The sequence below is a fragment of the Oryctolagus cuniculus genome, chromosome X (assembly GCF_964237555.1).
Source record: "Oryctolagus cuniculus chromosome X, mOryCun1.1, whole genome shotgun sequence".
In the NCBI taxonomy this organism is placed as follows: Eukaryota; Metazoa; Chordata; class Mammalia; order Lagomorpha; family Leporidae; genus Oryctolagus; species Oryctolagus cuniculus.
In genome coordinates, this window is record NC_091453.1 from 3353376 (window position 1) to 3373438 (window position 20063).

Consider the following 20063-nt stretch of genomic DNA (forward strand, 5'->3'; position numbering starts at 1 on the left):
ACTGCTGAGTGCAGGTTATGAGTAATAAAATGATTTCAGATTGCATCAGTAAGGACAAAACTGGGCTTTTTTTTAGAAACAATTTGGTTTAGTTTTTTTTTTTTCCCCACATGACTCATATCTGTTAAGTATGGACTTTTGGAGATAGATGATGTCATTTGATGGTACTATGAGTGAGTCTGAGGACATTCCCAGCAGCCATTGTGGCAGTGTTTGGTTGACCTCATGATGTTCTCAATATAGTTGGCATGCTTTTCTCCTTCCCTCTTCGTGCATGGTGGTATTGGAATGTCTGTGGAATTGATTATTGGCATACCTGATGAAAACCTACCATTTCCAAGTAGAGGAAAGTACAGATTCCGTTCTTAGAAACTGTACTCAGAATTCCTTTAGTCAGGGCACAGGGTGAAAGCTATGAAGATTTTTGTCATCTAGAAAAACCAGTTTATATTCTTGAAAACATTGGTTAAACTGCCTGCACAAAAGCCAGGTAACATGGCTCAGCTAATAGAGAAATTGGTTTCTTCCTTATATAAAAGTCCAAGTTAGTAAGTGCTGCAGACGGGTAGAGGACTTTTGTAAAGGAAGCCAGGTACCTTCTGTGTTCTTGTTCTAGATCCTCTTTGCCTTCCAGGCTACTTGAGAAGGGATGAAGAACAAATGGAGAAAAACCAGGTTTTCTTTTTTAAGGGCATGATTCAGAGGTAGGGCTTATCACACTTATCTGTGATCGCATTACCCCTGAATTTAGTTACATGGTTTTACTTATCTGCAACAGAGATAGGCAAGCATAGTTTCTTGCTGGGTGGTCAGGTGCCCCACTCTAACTGAGGATGATATGTTCCTAAAGACAGAGAGGCCCAAGTGAAGGTTTTGGGAAAAACTCGGCCACTAAACCTTGCACTGCATAGTGCTGCAGTTCCAAATCAGTAAAACTAGACAAAATAAATGTCTGCTTGGCTCGTCTTTCTCCTTGGAGACCGGTTCAGTTATAGCCTCGCCTGGAACACTGAGTAACAAGTTAGGAGAACCTGTAGAGGCAAACCTTAGATGCAACTCTTAAGAGGTGTAGCAAGTTAAATGTCTTACTGGATCCTGAAGAGGTGTTCTGAGGCTGACACTGGTGTCTAAATTTGGGCCTGATCTTATCTTTGCATTATTTCAGGTCTCATTTGGTTTTAAATAATAAAAATAACTTGAGGTATCAAAACCAAATCCTTTATTAGAGAGGTGATTTGTGGAAACAAGGGATAGGGATGAATCAGAAGAGAGGTTTAAAAACTCTTTTGGCTCCTTCTGAATTCTTTATCTTCTTAGAGTTTACTTGTAGTTTTTCTCTGTGAAATCTTATACCTTCAGCTCCAGAGATTATGTTTTTTCTGTGCAGGACCCAAGCTGATATGAACTCATGAATACCCCCACATCCCTGGAACAGACTATTTGGTCAGCTCAGCATGAGCCAGCATCCATCCAAGTATGAAAATGGAGGCATGGGTTTCCTAAGACAGACAGGACTGTGCATCCGTGTGGAGGCGAGGGAAGGGAATGAAGTCACTTCTCCAAGAAGAGGGAAACTGTTAGAGGCTGGCACACAGAGCATGGCGGTAGTTTAAAGATAGAAGGACATCCAGTTGTGACATACATCTTTTTTTTTTTTAAATATTTATTTATTTTAAAGGCAGATTTACAGAGGGAGAAAGAGAGGGACAGACAGAGGTCTTCCATCTGTAGGTTCCTTCTTCAAATGGCTTCAATAGCCAGGGCTGAGCCAGGCCAAAGCCAAGAGCCTAGAACTACATCCGGGTTGCCCACATGGGTGACAGTGGTCTAACCCTTTGGGGAATCTTCTGCTGCTTTACCAGCTGCATTAGTAGGAAACTAGATTGGAAGTAGAGCAGCTGGGAATCAAACCAGCACCCATATGAGATACAGGCATCACAAGCGGTGGCTTAATCTGCAGTGCTACAATGCTGGCTCCATGATAGATATCTTTTAAAAGAACTTTTTTATTAGAACAATAACAGATTCATAGTAAGTTGCAAAAATAGTATACAGAGAAGACTTGTGTATCTCTTACCAAGTTTCTCCCAATTATTGATTGCATTCTGCTTAACCAAAGTACAATATCAAAACCAGAACCCTGGGATATTGTATATGTAGAGTTCATGTCATTTTATCTCATGTTGTCATATGTGTGGATTCTTGTAACCACTGCCATTATCCAGATACAGAAGTCACAACTCTATTTCCCCACCATTCCTAAGCCCTGGAAACCAGTGATATATTTTTCATCTTGATAGTTTTATCATTTTGAGAATGTTATATAAATGGAATCACACAGACTGTGACTCTTTGAATTTGACACTTTTTGTTATTCAGCATAATGCCTTTGATACCCATTTGGGATGTTGTGTGTATTAGCCAAGACTGCTTAGCATTATTCTGTGGCATGGATGTACCACAGTCTTAGGAGTTATTTACCTGTTGAGGAATATTTTGTTTTTATCTAATTGTTGGGTACTACAAACAGGGCTGCTATAAACATCCATGTATAGGTTCTTATGTGTTTCTAAGTTTATATTTCTCTGGCATAAAAGTCCATGAGTGTGATTATTGGATTGTGTGTTAAGTGTATATTTAGTTTGTAAAGATACTACCAAGTTATTTTCTAGAATGGCCATACCATTTTACATTCTCACCAGCAGTGTATGAGATTGAATTTCATACATCTTTGCCAGCATTTGGTATTCATTTAACACATTTTTCATTCTAGTAGGTGTGTAGTTGGTCTCATTGTGGTTTTATTTGCATCCCCCTAATGTCTAGAGATGTATATCTTTTTAAAAAGATTTGCTTGTTTTTATTTGAAAGGCATACTGACAGAACAAGAGGGAGAGGGAGAGAGATATATATCTTTTTTTAAAGATTTATTTATTTATTTCAAAGTCATAGTTGCAATGAGAGAAAAGGAGAGGCAGAGAGAAAGAGAGAGAGAGAGAGAGAGAGAGAGAGAGAGAGAGAGGTCTTCCATCCACTGGTTCACTCCCCAATTGGCTACAGCAGCTAGAGCTGTGCCCATCTGAAGCCAGGAGCCAGGAGCTTCTTCCAGGTCTTTCATGTGGGTGCAGGGGCCCAAGGACATGGACCATATTCCACTGCTTTTTTTTTTTTTTTTGACAGGCAGAGTGGGCAGTGAGAGAGAGAGACAGAAAGGTCTTCCTTAGCCATTGGTTCACCCTCCAATGGCTGCCGCAGCCGGCGCACCGCGCTGATCCGATGGCAGGAGCCAGGTGCTTCTCCTGGTCTCCCATGGGGTGCAGGGCCCAAGGACTTGGGCCATCCTCCACTGCATTCCCTGGCCACAGCAGAGAGCTGGCCTGGAAGAGGGGCAACCGGGACAGAATCCGGCGCTCCAACCGGGACTAGAACTCAGTGTGCTGGCGCCGCAAGGCGGAGGATTAGCCTAGTGAGCTGCGGCGCCGGCTTCATATTCCACTGCTTTTCCAGGCCATAGCAGAGAGCTGGATCAGAAGTGGAGCAACTGGGACTTGAACCGGCGCCCATGTGGGATGCCAGCACTATGGGCAGCGGCTTTACCCACTATGCCACAGCACCGGTCCCAAGAGAGAGATCTTTCATCCATTGGTTCACTTCCCCAATGACTTTTCCTGGCAAAAGCCAGGATCCTGGAACTCCATCCTGGTCTCCCATGTGGGTGGCAGGAACAAAGGCACTTGGGCCATTTTCCACTGCTTTCCCAGGTGCATAGTAGGGAGATGGATAAGAATTGGAGCAGCTAGGACTTGAGCTGACACTCTGATATGGGATGCAAGTTTTACAACTGGTGGCTTTAACCCACTTTCTACTCAAAATTCTCTGACTTCACCCTGATGGGTGGGAGGAAGATGCCTTATTTGGGCTTCCTACTTGGCCTTGTTAATCAGAGTGGGGTTGGGGGCCATGCTTTTTTGTGCAGTGTGTTTGGTTGTAGAAGTTTAGTTATTAGCTAAGAATCTTCCCTGTTGCTTGATTACCACTTTCCAGGTCCTTTGGCTATAGAGAACAGGTATTGGAGAGGGGGAAGTTTTCTTGTCTGCCTTCATTGAAATTTGTTAAGTGCTGACTTTTCCCATATCCAATTTGGGATATATGAAATAAAAGAAAACCCAGGGCATTCACTGCAATGTGTTTCCATGGGTAGTTAGTTCCCTAGTTGGTTTGCCTTCTTTACTACATCTTTCAGTTTTCTTAGCTTGTTTTATATATAATATCTAAGAGTTTTAACTGTACTTAGTAAGAGGAGTAGAGAAAGCACATCTCTGCCACCTTGCCCTGGAACCACAAATCCTTCCTATTATCTAGCTATCTACCAGATTCTATTTATTTGAGATTCAGGGGGAGAGAGAGCACACAAGCACACTCATCCACATCTGCTGGTTTGCTCCTTAAATGCCCATGAAGTCAAAATCAGGAGCCGGAAACTCAGTCTAGATCTCCCACGTGGGTAACAGATACCTACCTACTTGCTCATCACTGCTGCCTCCCAGGGTCTGCATTAGTACCAACTTGACATCAGGAGCCAGAGCTGGGAATTGAAACCAGACACTCAGATGTAGGATGCAGGTATCCTAAGTGGTGTCTTAACCACCAGGACAAACACACATCCCCTATATTTTTTAAAAGCAGATTGTGAAGATTCTAGATGGATGCAAAAATTAATCTTTAACTCTGAATTTGCTAGGGAAGGGATTATGCCTTCTACAGATGAGCAAAGTATAGTCTCAGTGACTATTACTCAGATCTATGTGGTCATCACAGTTCATTCTAGTTCATTTGTTCTGGCCTAGAACCTGTCCCTTAGTGACTGCAAATATGGTTATTTTTTTTTCTACGAGAATATAAATTGCCCCTTTTCTCTAAGAATTTAGCATTTTTTACTATAGGATAAAAGGTTGTAGGTAGGTTATACCTGTGGTTACCATATTCATTTATCATCCCAACCTTGAACAATTCTGAGAGGCAAAGAGAGTGCTAAGTAAAACTTATGGCCAAACAGTTTAAGTGGATACAGTAGTTGGTCAAGTAGGATGCATAAGCATCCTCATTACAGCTGTTCTGTGAACTTAATATTTGAGTTAATAATGATATTCTGTGTTTCTTTCAGGTGCCATATATATGTGCTGGTGCATGCACATGAATACACACACACATATACACACACACACACTTAGGCATTCATGCTTAGTAATAAAGAAATAAAGAAGAGTTAGGCAGTCTGACTAAGTTAATATAGGATTTTTGCTAAAGGGAATGTTCTATTCTTTTCCTCCAGAATTGTCCACCAGGGCCAGCTGCAAGTTTTTTAAATGCCATTAGTGCTTACACAAAAAGGGCATTCCAGTTAATGAGATTTGTCAGGAAGAAATGCTTATTAAAAGTCTTGGAATAAATAGAACACAAATTTTGAAAAGGGCCAGTTAAAAGCTTTTATTCAAGATATAAAATGGGAATTACTTCAGGTGTAAATAATTCATCTTAATTTTTTTTTTCATTTTGTGTTTGTGCCTACCTACCTGTGAATATGAGATTTTAGTTTTAGAGCCCTATGATATTAATCCTCTGTTAGTTTATTTTTAAATTTTTTTTAAAGATTTATTTATTTATTTGAAAGGCAGAGTTACACAGAGAGAGGAGAGGCAGAAAAAGAGAGAGAGAGAGAGAGAGAGTCTTCCATCCGCTGGTTCACTCCTCAATTGGCCGTGACAGCCAGAGCTGCACTGATCTGAAGTCAGGAGCAAGGAGCTTCTTCTAGGTCTCCCATGCATGTGCAGGGGCCCAAGGAGTTGGACCATCTTCTGCTGCTTTCCCAGGCCATAGCAGAGAGCTGGATCGGAAGTGGAGCAGCCAGAATTCGAACTGGCGCCCGTATGGGATGCCAGCATTGCAGGCGGCGGCTTTACCTGCTACGCTACAGCACCGGTCCCCCCTTGTTAGTTTAGAACCTCTGATGGATCAGAGTTCTGACCTACAAAGGTCTAGACCTGTAAGTTGCTTTTCATGGAAACCTTTGTACTTTTCTATAGGCAGTCTTCCAAACAGAAGAAGGCCATTCAGACTGCTATCCGCAAAAATAAAGAGGCCAATGCAGTGCTGGCCCGGCTGAACAGTGAACTCCAACAGCAGCTCAAGGTATGGAACACTTCTCAGATTTGAATTTCTAGGCTTATCCTTGGCGTTTCTCCCTTCCCACTCCTGACTTTAGCTGACATCCCTATTGGCAAGACTTGCCTTGGTTCTCAAACCTCTTTTAGATGGTAGAGAATTATTACTGCTTTTAGGTTCCATGGATTGGTTCTTGCATGCTTAAAGGAAGATTAGTAACTTTACTAAATAGCCTGCATATTCTATGTGAATTAAAAGAGAATATATTGCAGAAGCTATTTGAAGCATTCTTTGTTGGCCAAAGCTTCTGGGGAAGAGCTTGATTGTTTAGATCCTCTCTGGCTAAGTTTATTTGGGTCCAAAAATTTTTTGAAATCCATGCATAGTCTTTTGGTATTAGGTGTTTCCATAAAGTTTTTAAAGTATGAGAATACTTATTTCAGTGGAAGGCCATGGCCCTGGTACTATCAAAGATCAACCCCTCTTCTTAACCTTGGAAATGGTTCCAGTTTCGCCTTCTCAAAGGTAGTATCATTGGATCTCTCCTCTTGGTTTAGTTGGAATCCCAGAGAAGAGGTCCTTTTTATCTTCTGCATGAAGGGACATACTGGTTCAGTGGAGCAAGAAGGTTGCAAATCTTAGCATTCAGGAAATTCGTTTCCTCTCCCTGTTTCCAGCCCAATATCTTGTCCACAGTTGTGCCTGTATTTTGCTAATCCAGATGTTGTCTGCTTTAGCCTTTTGAGGAATAAATCTTTAATGTTCTTCTGTGATGGCAAGAAAGATCTGGGGGGTCTAATTACTTCTGAAACAGACTTCCAACCAACACTAATTTTATCCAGTTTCCTTCCCCTCATTTACTCCCACTTTCACAGGTCTCTGGTGCTGCCAGTTTGAGTTTGTCGGGGATTCTCCTAGGTCAAATCAGATTGTGTCTTGCTTTTTCTCATGCTTAGCTTGTGACTCAGTTTTCTTTACTTGGTCTGAAGAGCCATCAAAATAGACCTCTAGTCACTGCTCTCGATCAATTTCCCGGACTAAGCTCATTTACAGATGTAAAATTCCTTGAATGAAGGGGCATCTGGGTCCCTTAAGGGAGGGCCTGACTATGCAGCCAACATTTTAGGCTGTTAATCTCTCTCCTAGCATTTCCCAAAGGGATCTGTGGCTGTTTACCAGAGTGAATGTGCATGAGGGAAGGAAAATAATCAGACTTCTGGGATTACCAGCTACTGGCTCTGAACTGACAAATTCCAGGAGAACCAAAATGTAATTGTGGCACATCAGTCAGAGTAGAGGCTTGTGGCAGTCAGGTTATCAGTGGACTGTAGCTCAAGTCTATCTTAAAGTGAGCCCTGTGGACTCCTGAACCTTCCCATGGTTATTTCTGCATCTCTGGAATGCATACTTGGAACAGCTACTGGCAGAAGTTCCACATATTTTCCCTGGATTTGCTGTCATTTACCCTTTATCAATTTGTCTTTCAGCTTACAAATTTCATTGCTATAATCCCCGCCCCGCTTTTTTAATCTTGTGGATTAATGGCATTTAAAAGTTTCTTTATTGTTTTAGTGGCATCCAGGAGGGGGTGAGTCTATGGTCAGTCTTCCATCTTTATCTGAACTCTATATTGTTTAGCTAGATGATGTTATCTGCAAAGTTCCATGGTTTTGATGACCACCCCTAGGGTAATGAAACCTGAATTTATTATATATTTTTTGATTTATTTTATTTAGTTGAAAGAGTTACAGAGAGAGGTAGAGACAGAGAGAGAGGTCTTTCATCCGCTGGTTCACTCCCCAGATGGCTGCAATGGCCAGAGCTGCGCCGATCTGAAGCCAGGAGCCAGGAGCTTCTTCCCAGTCTCCCATGTGGGTGCAGGGCCCAAGCACTTGGGCCATCCTTCACTGCCCTCCCGGGCCACAGCAGAGAGCTGGACTGGAAGAGGAGCAACCGGGACCAGAACCAGCAGCCATATGTGATGCTGGCACTTCAGGCCAGGGCTTTAAGCCACTGCACCACAGCGCCGGCCCTGAAACCTGAATTTATATCTCAAATGCTACTTCCCTTTCCTCTGAGCTTTAGATATGCATATACAATTTCTTACTCAGCTTTAATCCTTAGATATCTATTATACATCTCAGATGCTTGATTTCCAACCCTCTCCTTAAAATTCCCATTTATTATCCAACATCCTTTTTCTTAATTCATACTACTGCCAGTCACCCACTATCTTAATCTCTAGATCCTAAGTCATCCTCAAATTTTCCTTTTCTCCTACATCAGCTGTGTCAGCAAGCATATCTTCTCTAGATTCAAGTATGTCCAGAAGTCATCTACTTCTCTTTATTTTTATGGCTTCTACCCTGATCGAGGCCATTTTTATTTCTTGCCTGGGTCCCCGTATTAACCTCCCAATTGCTCCCTTGCATCCACTCTAGCCCTGCTATAATCCACACTGTCTATACATTAGCCTGAGTGAAAATTTGGAATTATAAATTGTGTACTGACCTTTTTCAGATTAGAAGCCCTGAAATCTGGCTTCTGCCTAAATCTCTGACTTCATCTCCTATCAGTATTTTCCTTGCTCCCTCTGCTCTTGTCACATGGGCCTTCTTGGTCATCAACCAGCCGAGCTCATTGCCTCCCTCAGGGTCTTTGCTGTTGCCATTTTGTCTTTATGAATAAATTTCCCCCTTATGTTCATATGGCTCACTCCTCACTTCATTCAAGTCTCTGTTCAAATTGCATCACCTCTGAGGAGTCTTTCCTGTTCACCCCCTCTGCTTTTCCCTAGATTTACCCTCTTACTCTCTATTCCATCATGTTATTCATTTGGTTCTAGGTGTATCTTGTTCATGAACTTATATTGTCTTTCTGTAGCCATTTGAGTTTTAAGCTCAATGAGTGAGGGTATTGGTCCAATCTGTCCTGTTCTTTGTGGATGCCGTCACAGCTGGGATGATGTCTGGCTCATAGTAGGAAGATACTCAGAGACTGTTGGATGGGTGGATGGTGTAAATGCTTGTTGAGTTCTGTACTGACTACTAGCATGCTGCTGCTTTGGGAGCATCTCAGAATTGAACCTTTATACAGAATTCTTTTCCACTTTGATTCTACTTCAGAGTATTTTTATGTGTCCCCTCTCTGCCTGTCAAAAAAATCTGTTCTAGCCTGCAAGTTTAAATTTCCAAATAGCAGATGGCTATGCCTCTCTCTTGGCTTTTATCTAGAAGTCACACATTAAGCCGTATTTTGTGCAGAAGCCTGGATGAGACTTTGGCGTAGGGGTGACCAGTGTACCTTTTCATCCCTCAGATCTGAGTATGGTGCTGGATTAGAAGCCAGAAATTGCCACTAGCAATTTAGTCCTGGTGGCTCACCTCTCAGTACTGGGGATCTGAATTTTCTCTCTAGTCTTTCCCAGTCTTTTAATTTTTTTTAAAGATTTATTTATTTGAAAGTCAGAGTTACAGACACACACAGAGAGAGAGAGAGAGAGAGAGAGAGAAAGGAGGGAGGGAGGGAGGGAGGGAGAGAGAGGAGAGAGAGAGGGAGAGAGAGAAGTATTCCATCTGCTGGTTCACTCCCCAATTGGCTGCAACAGCTGGAGCTGCGCTGATCCAAAGCCAGGAACCAGGAGCTTCTTCTGGGTCTCCCACACAGGTGCAGGGGCCCAAGCACTTGGGCCATCTTCCACTGCTTTCCCAGGCCATAGCAGAGAGCTGGATTGGAAGTGGAGCAGCCGGGTCTCAAACTGGCGCCTGTATTGGATGCTGGCTCTGCAGGCGGCGGCTTTACCCGCTACACCACAGAGCCGGCCCCCCAGTCTTAATTTTTAATGTCATTCTCTGCTAGCTTCAGATCTGTTAAAACAGGATAAGACTACTGTGAGGCAGAAGAGGGTATTAGTCAATTTCATTTTGTCATGTTCAGAAAGGAGTTGAGAGATTGCAAATTGTAAAGCTCCCCTTGCCTTGTCACTGTCTTTAAAAATGATACCTTTCAGTTCATTTGTTCTTGATTTCTGTAGCATTTATGTGTTTGTGGGTCTACTTATAAGTTAGTTTCCGTTGAATATCTGATGAAATGGGGATGAATCCAAGAAATGACCCCTTTGTTCTTTTTGTTTTTCTCCCCTCTGTTTTGTGCAACTCAGGAGGTTCATCAAGAACGGATTGCATTGGAAAACCAATTGGAACAACTTCGTCCAGTCACTGTGTTGTGACCCCCTAAGGTTCAAGTGACAGTGGGTGACCTTGTCTGCCAAGATATTTCCTTCAAATGTTTGAGCCCAACTGCTTGTCATAGATGTCTAGCTGTGTCAAAAGCTGTAAACAGCAGAATATAATCCATATGACCTTTTCTCTTGCACTTCACTTGTACATTTCACTGTGGTGGAAAAAAATACTTCAACTGATTATCACACTTGAAATTATAATGATGGTCAGTGAAATTTATCCCCTGCTCTTAAGTACTTTCTCAAAGTGATAGATGCTGCTCCTTACCCAAAATCAGTCTTCTAGCAGTTAAAAATAATTTAGAGCATTATTTATTTAAAGAATTTATGATTTGTACAAAATCTTATAACCAAGTACCTTCAGGATGCTTGTTTTATTTTTGTATGTTTATCACATACAATAGATTGGTTTCCTGAATAATTGGGATTCCAACTGGATAGTCTTTGGCATGATGATAATAAAAACAAAAGTTAAAATAAAATTAAAGCATCAGATTGAGCTTGGCACTATGCCCTCCACCACTATATGCCAAAAATTGCTTCTCTAGTGCCATTTTGATATTCTATCTAGCTATAAATAATTCATCACTATTGTTTTCTATTGAATGTCAAATGCTTATTGGTCTTTATACCTCTGTAAAGTGAAGATTTTGGCAATGAGCTGTTTAACTTGGCCAGTTACAGGCCATCAACCCAGAAAACTCAGTCCTTTCATGTAATTTTTTGGGCAAGAGTGATCTACTTTAACTGCCTCACCTGAACAAAGTAAATAAATAGTTGCCAGATAGCTACTTTTATTCTGCATGAGATAACATATCTATAAATGCATGAGTTTGGAAACCACCGTCAAATATGAAAAGCTGATGAGACTGAATTGATAAAAAATTGTTGTTTGAACCCAGGTATTCAGACTGGGGAAGAAGGGAAGATGGTTTTTAGCATCATTCCAATAATCTCTGGTAGTTATTTTTTCTTATTATAACCTAGATTGTGAATGTATTGGGTATAAAGAAATAATGAAAGAAAGCAAACCTCACACTGGATATATGATTATTTTGGTCTCTGTGAAGTGTACCCTTGGGAAGTGATTGCACTATATCAGTTTCAGGAGGAGCACTACACTAACTATAGTGTAGACGATATAAAAAACAATAAGCTTAAATTGCAGAAGCGGGTATTCTATAGAAATTTAGTAGCTGCTGCTTCTCCTGAGAGCTCCAACTGAAAGTGGGAATGGACTGACACCACAGGGTCACAGGGGCACAGGACCACTTATCCTCACAGGGATGCCAGCTTTAACATCACTTTGAGAGTTTAATGGCGAGAAGTACTGTCTTTGTATATTTTGTTAACTTACCCATTCTTAGCATAATAGAATTGGGTATATCTAGGTCCTTTTTCGAGTGGTTTTGGATAGGTTTGCAATATGTGGAATTAAGCTTTTGATTTCAGTAGAGTTGAGAGCTTTTAGAAAAAGTGGACATTTATTTAATGTTTATTTTATTGGCAAGCTTTATCAATAGCTTAATGGCAAAAGTGAAAGGCTCAAACACATGATGCATTTTAAAGAAAAACAAATTGTTGAATCTTTTCCATGCATATTTAAGGAGTTTGAATTGGTTTGATTTTTGAAAATCATAAAAATTGAACCATTTCTCTATTCCCCTGCCACCATCCCCCACCTACCCATGCTTGGCTGTAGTTTTTGTTCTTTTTTGGGGTGGGGGCAAGGATTGGGAGTGAGTTTCAGTACTTACTAAGATTATGAATAGGTCAGTGCAAATTTTCAGGTAACCTCATTTCCCATGTTCTGAGGTCTGGGGAGCTGCAACAAATTTTATCAACAGTCTTCTCATTGCAGATATTTCACAGCATGTTTGGCCTTTGGTACATTCAATCCAGCAATGACTAGCATATGCACTTTATCTCATAATCTTCCAGTACATATGTACTCACTCGGGATAGCACTTCATATCTGTTAGCCAGACATATAAACTAAGGAATGTTAGTCTATGCTATGCATTTAAAAATATTGACATGCTATTTCTCCTCATGAAGCCAGTGACAAAATGAGCCAAATTAGGAGGTCGAGTTTTGTTTAGTTGGTTTGGTTTTCCTTAAAGCAAAAATATTGCATTGGACAATCAAAGCCCCCTGAGTTTCACAGTCTCACCAGTATTTTAAGATAGGCATGGCATTAAAGCACAAACCCAGCCTTCTCGACTAGACTTAATTTGGACCACAGTTTATTAGTTGCTTAGAAGTGGATTTTTTAAAAAACAAATATTTGTATGTGTCTTATTTTAAACACACACACACACACACACACACTGTAATAAACCTAACTAGTGTCCATCCTTATTTCTATTTTCTTGGGATGTGCACTTTTAACTTAGAATTATAATGCCTGATAATGTTTCTGTGAGCCTTTAATGTGATTTATAGAAAGGCTAGGTTATTAAAATCACCATTATACCTCTTCTATAAAACTACTCCAAAATTAGATCTGCTTATTAAGGGCAGAATTCTATAGACAAGGTTAATGTTGCCCCATCCACTGGGGGTTTAATTACCTTGTTGTTCAGTGGTCTTCTCCCGTGGGGTCCTCCAGTCCTGGAGATGAAAGCACAGCAGAAGCTGATAGTGGGCTGATAGAGTTCCTTAGTGTCTCTTGTATGTGGCATATTATGTTTGCCATCTCTCTATCCAGCAGGCATGAAACAAAATCCAATAGATATCTTGAATGGATGTGAATATTGTGATGAAGACTAATATTTGTCTTATTTTGAAGGATCTAGATGCTTTACAAATATTAGACAAGTGCTTGAGCCTAATTGGGAGAGCAGGCAGCTTAGCTGGAAGCTGTGCCCAGCTTACTATCACTAGAGAAGACGACATCAGAACTGAGCAGAACTGGTGTCCATTTCTTGTAGTTTGCACATTTGGAACAGAGGCCCGAACAAACAACAGTTCCTGTGCTAAGAGTCCATAGAAAGAGGATAGCTCTTTTCCATAGAAAAAGGTAGTTGGTGGCAGAGTTGTGATGCCAGTGAGATTATGTAGATTCTCAGTGAGATCCTCTATATCAATACTAAACGTAGATTAAGAAGGTTTTTTTTTCTATTTACCATGTTAAATTTTACTGACTTAATTAATTACTCTATGAAAGCGTGCAAGAAGTTATTGACCTAGAAATTTCTGACACTGAAGTAAAAAATAAAATCTGAAGGAAAAGAATATGATTGAACCATTTGTTCTTCTGAACACCTCTCCTTTCATGATGCAATAAGTTACTCTGAATTTCTTGGCAGAAATTTTGACAGCTGTTGGTTTGAATGGGTACCACCCCCATATTCCTTAAGGGATTGTGTTTTTCAAATAGACTACTGTGATTGAAATGAACTCAGTATGTAGTAAGCTGCAGTTTTCCTCAATATATTTTCAGGTACTCAGGTCACAAATGTTCAATTTCAGCATATTTTAGGGTGAGTAATCAAAAACATGAATTTTTCTTTGATTTCCTACTGATATCTGAACTGTCGTAAAACGTTCTTCTCTTCAGATCTGATTTATTCTGTAGTCTCTCTCTAAATAATATTTGTTTCTAAAATTATCTCATAGCCATGGTAATAATGGATGTATGGCCAGAAGATTAGTAAGGTAATATCTTGAATTGATGTGTTTATTGTAATTAAGACAGACATTTGCAAATACCTTCTAAGCCATAGTTGGAAAGCTCCCAATTATGATATAACACAATAGAGTGAAAAACATTTGTTCAGTACAAACTAGTATCATACCTGACTAGATATCACTAAGGGAATGTGATTTTAGAAATTATATATATAAAGATTTTAACAAATCATACCAACTAGATCCTTCCATGTTATTGACAACAGGGCTCATTTGGTTGTGGTTTGAACATCATGCATGTGAACAAAATGAAATAGCAGTTAAGAGGTCTGTTTTCCCTTCTAGATAAATAGAACACTAGTAACTTTGGTTTCTCTTTCCAGCTGGTTTAGTCCGTTTCAAGTGCACTCATTTAGAACTCTTATTTCAAAGCATAAGTTGAATCTATACTTTAGTTATGGGCATTTTGTTATGGTTTTTTGCCTCAAGACCCAGTGTGGTTCAAGTTCCTGGTTAGAAGTGGAGATTTGGGTTTTCTGAGTCCTCAGCCATTATGTCTTCTCCTCTGGTGGCACAGACTGAGGAAGGCTGCCCACCAACACTGACAGATGGGCCACTGATGACAGTTTGAATGTGCATCTTACTCTCTGAGCCAACCTGCCTGGCTTGTTTGTAGGGAGAAATGCATCTAGTTATGTGAACCTCCCACGAGCAATCCCAAGGGCAGCATACAGAGGGCCAGACTTTAAAAGCAATACAAGCAGATTCTAAGAGCTGCTGCCCTCCCCTGAAATAGACTTTCAGAAGCTGCCAACCAGTGTGCCCTGAAGCAACCAGTTAGTGTGAGCAAGACATTCTAGACACACAGTGCTTTTAGACTTGTGTGGTGGTTTTCTGCATTGATAAAGGAAGCTTTTCTAAGAAGCATTGTAGGACTTCAGTTGACAGAGTTTGTTCTAGTTACAGAAGCCTTGCTCTAATGTCAACAGTTGAGGAATGCTTATTTTTCATGTTTAGAGAATTCTCTCTTGCTGCAAGCTAATTCCATGGACAAGGAATATTGGATAAAGTGGGTTTATGGCTCTGAAGATCAGAGGATACCAGACTTTAAGAGAATTTAAATAGGACTTTGAGGACTCCAATAAGGACAGCTTCAGGTACCAGTTCTGTCCTAAAGCACTCTGCTGGACAACGGGACTGGCTCCTTCCGGGAGCTTTGCCCTGTGACTGGAACAGTTGATGTGGCAAACCTCATTGTGTGCAACTTGGATCAGCTGAGTTGTGTTACGTTTATTTTAAGTCAACTTGTGTGAGAGTTGGGAACTGGATATACCCTTTTCTTTAGCACTGCCATTCTTTTTATCTTCAGCACAAATAAGATGTTCTAATGAGCCAGAGCCAAGAAGAGCCATTTTAGTCTTTATAGCTATTGGACAAGAAAGATAATGAGCTGATGGTCTATTTTAACTTCAAAAGTAAAAATGTATATTTTTTCACAAGTACATTGAACATAAAAAGTGTAACAGCAAAGTCTATATTTGATGCCTTCTGTCTTTTCATGGTAATGTGCTAACAAGTTGTGTTAATATTTTACTCAGCCAGAGTCTTATTCATTTGTAAGCATTGGGAATATTATGTATATTGACCTTGAACATAATAAATCCCTGAGAGTGTCCTATATTTGGATTGTGACTTGTGGACTCAAGCTAACCTTACTGCCTCTTGTTCACACTTGTTGAAAAGTCTGTGAAGAACATAGTAGGGTAAGGATCTCCAACTTTGGGAAATGTACATGATGTGAAACTGGGGTGCTATATTAAAAATAAATATATGATAACTAAGTTAAGTGTGGCTTTTGTGGAGTCTGAGTGTCAATATATTGTGGTTTGCATTTGGTCTCATGTGTCTTTAATGTCGGTCATGGGAGATAGAGTTGGGGATCTTCCAAATTAAATCAAAGTCTGAGATTTGGTTATTTTCACCTCCTGGTGATCTGAAACAGGTCCTTAAATATCTGCACGTGGTAAACACGCACCATGCATTTCAAGGACCTGCTGCATTGAAAACAGTATTCTTTTTGTTAAAAAAATTTCCTATCATGATATCCTCAGCTGGAGTGTGGAGGTGGTGGGGAAGAATCAAGAAGAAATATTTTGATATCTTGACTAGTAAGTTGGCACTGCAGTTGTACTTTCTTACCTTTAAAATTTAAAAGGCAGGCATTTGTGGCTGAAGCCTTGGGATACCTGTATCCCATGCCTGAGTGCTTGGTTCAAGTCCCAGCTCCTCTACTTCCAATCTAGTTTCCTGCTGGTATACACTGTGCAAGGCAGCAAGATGATGGATTGGGTACTTGGATCCCTGCCACCCACTTGGGAGACCCACATTGAGTTCAAGGCTCCTGGCTTTAGCCTGACCTGCTTATTATCTGCATTTAGGTAGTGAACCAGTACCAGTAGATTGGAGATTGATATTTCTCTCTCTCTCTCTCTCTCTCTCTCTCTCTCTCTCTCTCTCTCATAGAATGAAAACTAGATAAAAAATTTTTAAAGATTTATTTTTTATTTATATGAAAGGCTGAGTAAGAGAGAAGGAGAGATAGAGATATGAGAGAGAGAGAGAGATTGATTCCCTTCACTGGTTCACTCCCCAGATGGCCGCAATGGCTGAGGCTGGGCCAGGTGAGAGCCAGGAGCTTCTTCCGGGTCTCCCACATGGAGATGGCACTTGGGCCATCTTCAGCTGCTTTCCCAGGCATTAGCAGGGAGCTGGATTGGAAGTGGAGCAGCCGGGACTCAAACCGGTGCCCATATAGGATGCCAGCGCTGCAGGCAGTGGCTTTACCCACAGTACCGCCTCCCACCCCCCAAAAAATTTTTTTTTAAATAAAATTAAATTGATTTTAGCAGGCATTAGTCTCATATTGAGTGAGATTTATATCATGTTATAAATGTAAACAGTTGGCTACATCTAAGATATTTCCAGTCTTAGTAGTTCCAAATGACAGACTAACTCTGGAAAAATCATCATTTGACTCATAAACTTGGACACTGGGGATCATCAAGCCCTGATCTTTCTCAAGCATTGATGAGGCTCACTGGGTCATTCACTTTCAAAGATAGAAGTGATCTGATATCATCTAGGCAAGTGGTACTCAAAGTGCAGCTCCCAGACTAACAGTATTAGCATCATTGGTGAACTTATTAGAAATGCAAATTCTTGTTCCCACTCCCAACTGAATCAGAAACTCCAGGAGGGAGGACTGGCAGTCTCTGTGTTAATAAGCCCTCCAAGTGATACTAATGCACTTTAAAGTTGAACTACTGACTAGACAGCCTGATTTTGCAGTCACAGAAATTGATTCAAAGAGACAAAATTGAGTCATCTAAGGTCTCAGATAATTCGGACAAAAGGCTAAATATGTTACCAAGGCTGATTTTTCTGCTCTGCTACAGTAATCCCAAGTTGAGTTCCTTCCCCTGAGCTTCCTTCCACAGACATTTACTTTGTCCCTACTATGTAATCATGCACTATATTAGGAGCTAGGGATGGGACCAAGAAGACAGAACCCCTTCCCTCAGTGAACTCACAGCCCAGCTGAGCAGAGAGGTGCAGATGGATGGCAGTATGGAGTGAGATAGGCGCTGTGGTGTATTAGGGCAGGTCAACAGCTAGAACAAAGAACCCCAGGTGTTCAGTGTTTCTCACTCACTTCACTCAACAGGGTGAATGTTGACAGTTATGCCATTTTTGTAGTTATTTAGAGATCCCAATTGTGTTCATGTGTGGCTCTATTGTCCTGTAGGTCTAGAGATTTTCTCCTTTTAACCAGTGGGTGGAGAAGAGACTAGAGATCAATTGCTCTTCACAGAAGTGACACATAACACTTCTGTGCATATTTCATTTCCTGGAAGTTGGTCATATGACAGCAGTTAACCATGAAAGAGACTGGGAAATGTAGTCTAGCTGTGAGCTCAGTAGAAAACGTTTTCATGAGTGCAGCATTTGCCAGGTTGCTCTTAGAACATATAGGAGGGTTATCCAACTCAGACTATGGGGATCCAGGAAAGCTTCATAGAAGCCTTTTTTTTTCCCTTAGATTTATTAATTTTATTGAAAGGCAGGTAGAAGTCTTCCATCCGGGGGTTCACTCCCTAAATGGCCCCATATGGGATGCCAGCGTTGCAGGCAGCAGCTTAACTCATTAGGCCATGGCACTGGCCCCTTCATGGAAATCTTAAAAGAGGAATAGACACTAACAAGGACGACGAGGATGTTATAGGCAGAAGGAGCTGCACGTGCTGAAGCAGGGTAAGATAAGAGCATGGTGTGTTCTAGGAACTGCAAAGATACCCTGCTGTGGAAGGAATGGATGGCTATGAGATGTGGAGAGGAAGAAGTGGCAACTGTTGGTTACCAGGCTGTATGGGAATGCCTTTGATGAGAAGGCATGAACCGTCATGAGACTACTGCTCTTGTCAAGATTTAAGCACTAATACCTGAAGTCATACACTTCTCTAGTATTCAAAGAATGAATGTGTTTGCCCATTTCTTCTGTTCTCTAGAAAGGGAATGCTTCACTGGAAGATTGTAAACTCGTATTCACCTGTTTGATTTGTTAGACATCTCTGGTGTGTGTGTGGGCAAGGACTAAAACCCAGAGCACCAAGGATTAAACTCTGGTGGGCATAGTCTTAGTAGATGATGTGAGACTTTCTTCATCCCCAGTTCGTTCTTTTTAGGGGAAACTTCAGAGGCTCTGAGATAACCAAGAGGTGTGTTGTTCTCTTTTAGTCAAGAAGGCTATCAAAATGCAGCGACAAAGAATTTGGAAAGAGGGGAATATTCCTTTTGAACAAGTGTACTCTGTATTTTTCTAGTATTTCTGAAAACTACTCAAGCCTGCAGGAGAAAATTATCCAAATGGAGCATCTCCATGGCAAACCCCAACTTCAAAGAGCCCTACCATTCTGTTTTTAAGATATGAGTGTGAACAATAGGATTTATAGGCATCTGGGTGGTGTTTCCTTCATTACAATTTTATTTTAAACATAGATTGAAAAGGATCTTTATCATATCTGTAACCCAGATATGCCTTCCTTGATGTACCCTGAAGTCCTCTTAACAGATTGGTAGAAAGAAGATATTGGCACAAAAACTGTAAACTTGTCAATGTCTGCCTGTGAGAATAGCATCTTCAGTAGAAGACAAAGTTTTCATATATACATAAAATATATATTATAATTTCTCAGAATCCCTATATTTGAACTCAATAGGCACAGTAATTGTTTAGACCATAGACTAACAAAATATTCTTTAGGGGAGGAATATTTTATCATTGATCTTGTTTCAAATTTCTTGTGCATGGTGATAATAAAAGTCAACTGACTTCCAGTCAGTTTTATTGTTTTAAAATTTTCTGCCAAGAGTACATCCATTATTCTTGTACCTGAGGCATAACGCTCCCATCTCTGGGACAGCACTACACAGCAAAGATCATGCCTCCACCCCTGTATTAGACTTAATCAAAGCTAGAAGGCTGAAGGAAAGCCAACGGGAAGAAAGATACTACTCGGGGAATGGGATAAAGGAAAGCAAAGCAAATTAAGTGCAGATACAAAGAATTGCAACACAGGTCCTTTGAAATTCAAATGGAATTGGCTTGAACCTCAACCCATGTGTGTTATGAGCCTTCATCCAAATTTCCCTGGAGATTTTGAGAATCAGTGGTAATGGTGGAAGGACGGATGTTTTTTGTCCTACTCACTTCTGCTTCTGACATTCTTCCTAGGAACTAGCTTGATAGATTTGTCATCAGTCTTCCCTCAAAGCCTTATTTGCATGAGTCATTTGTATGTGTGTGTGTAGTGGACGAAGTGGAATGGAAAGGGGGAAGAATTTATGGAATATTTGGAGAGATGAGAGCTTTCAAATAATTTTAATTCAGCATCACCACATTGCACAATTCCCAGGTCCTTTGTTCCAGTTGTATTCTATGTGTAAGATGCCCCTTGGAATTTGTGATGCA

At 40.7% G+C, this 20063-nt stretch overlaps 1 protein-coding gene across 10 annotated transcripts in view; it reads left to right on the forward strand.

Moving 5' to 3' along the window:
* REPS2 (RALBP1 associated Eps domain containing 2) overlaps positions 1–15876 on the forward strand; it is a 259100-nt gene extending 243224 nt beyond the window's left edge. For 9 of the 10 annotated variants that reach the window (XM_002719927.5, XM_051827618.2, XM_051827619.2 and 6 more), the window contains 2 exons: positions 6084–6189; positions 10322–15876. In XM_002719927.5, the coding sequence (XP_002719973.1) occupies positions 6084–6189; positions 10322–10390 (175 nt within the window). In that variant the 3' untranslated portion in view covers positions 10391–15876. The remainder of the gene's footprint in view (positions 1–6083; positions 6190–10321) is intronic. The other variant, XM_070067267.1, reaches the window with a different exon arrangement.
* The last annotated feature ends 4187 nt before the right edge of the window (positions 15877–20063 follow it).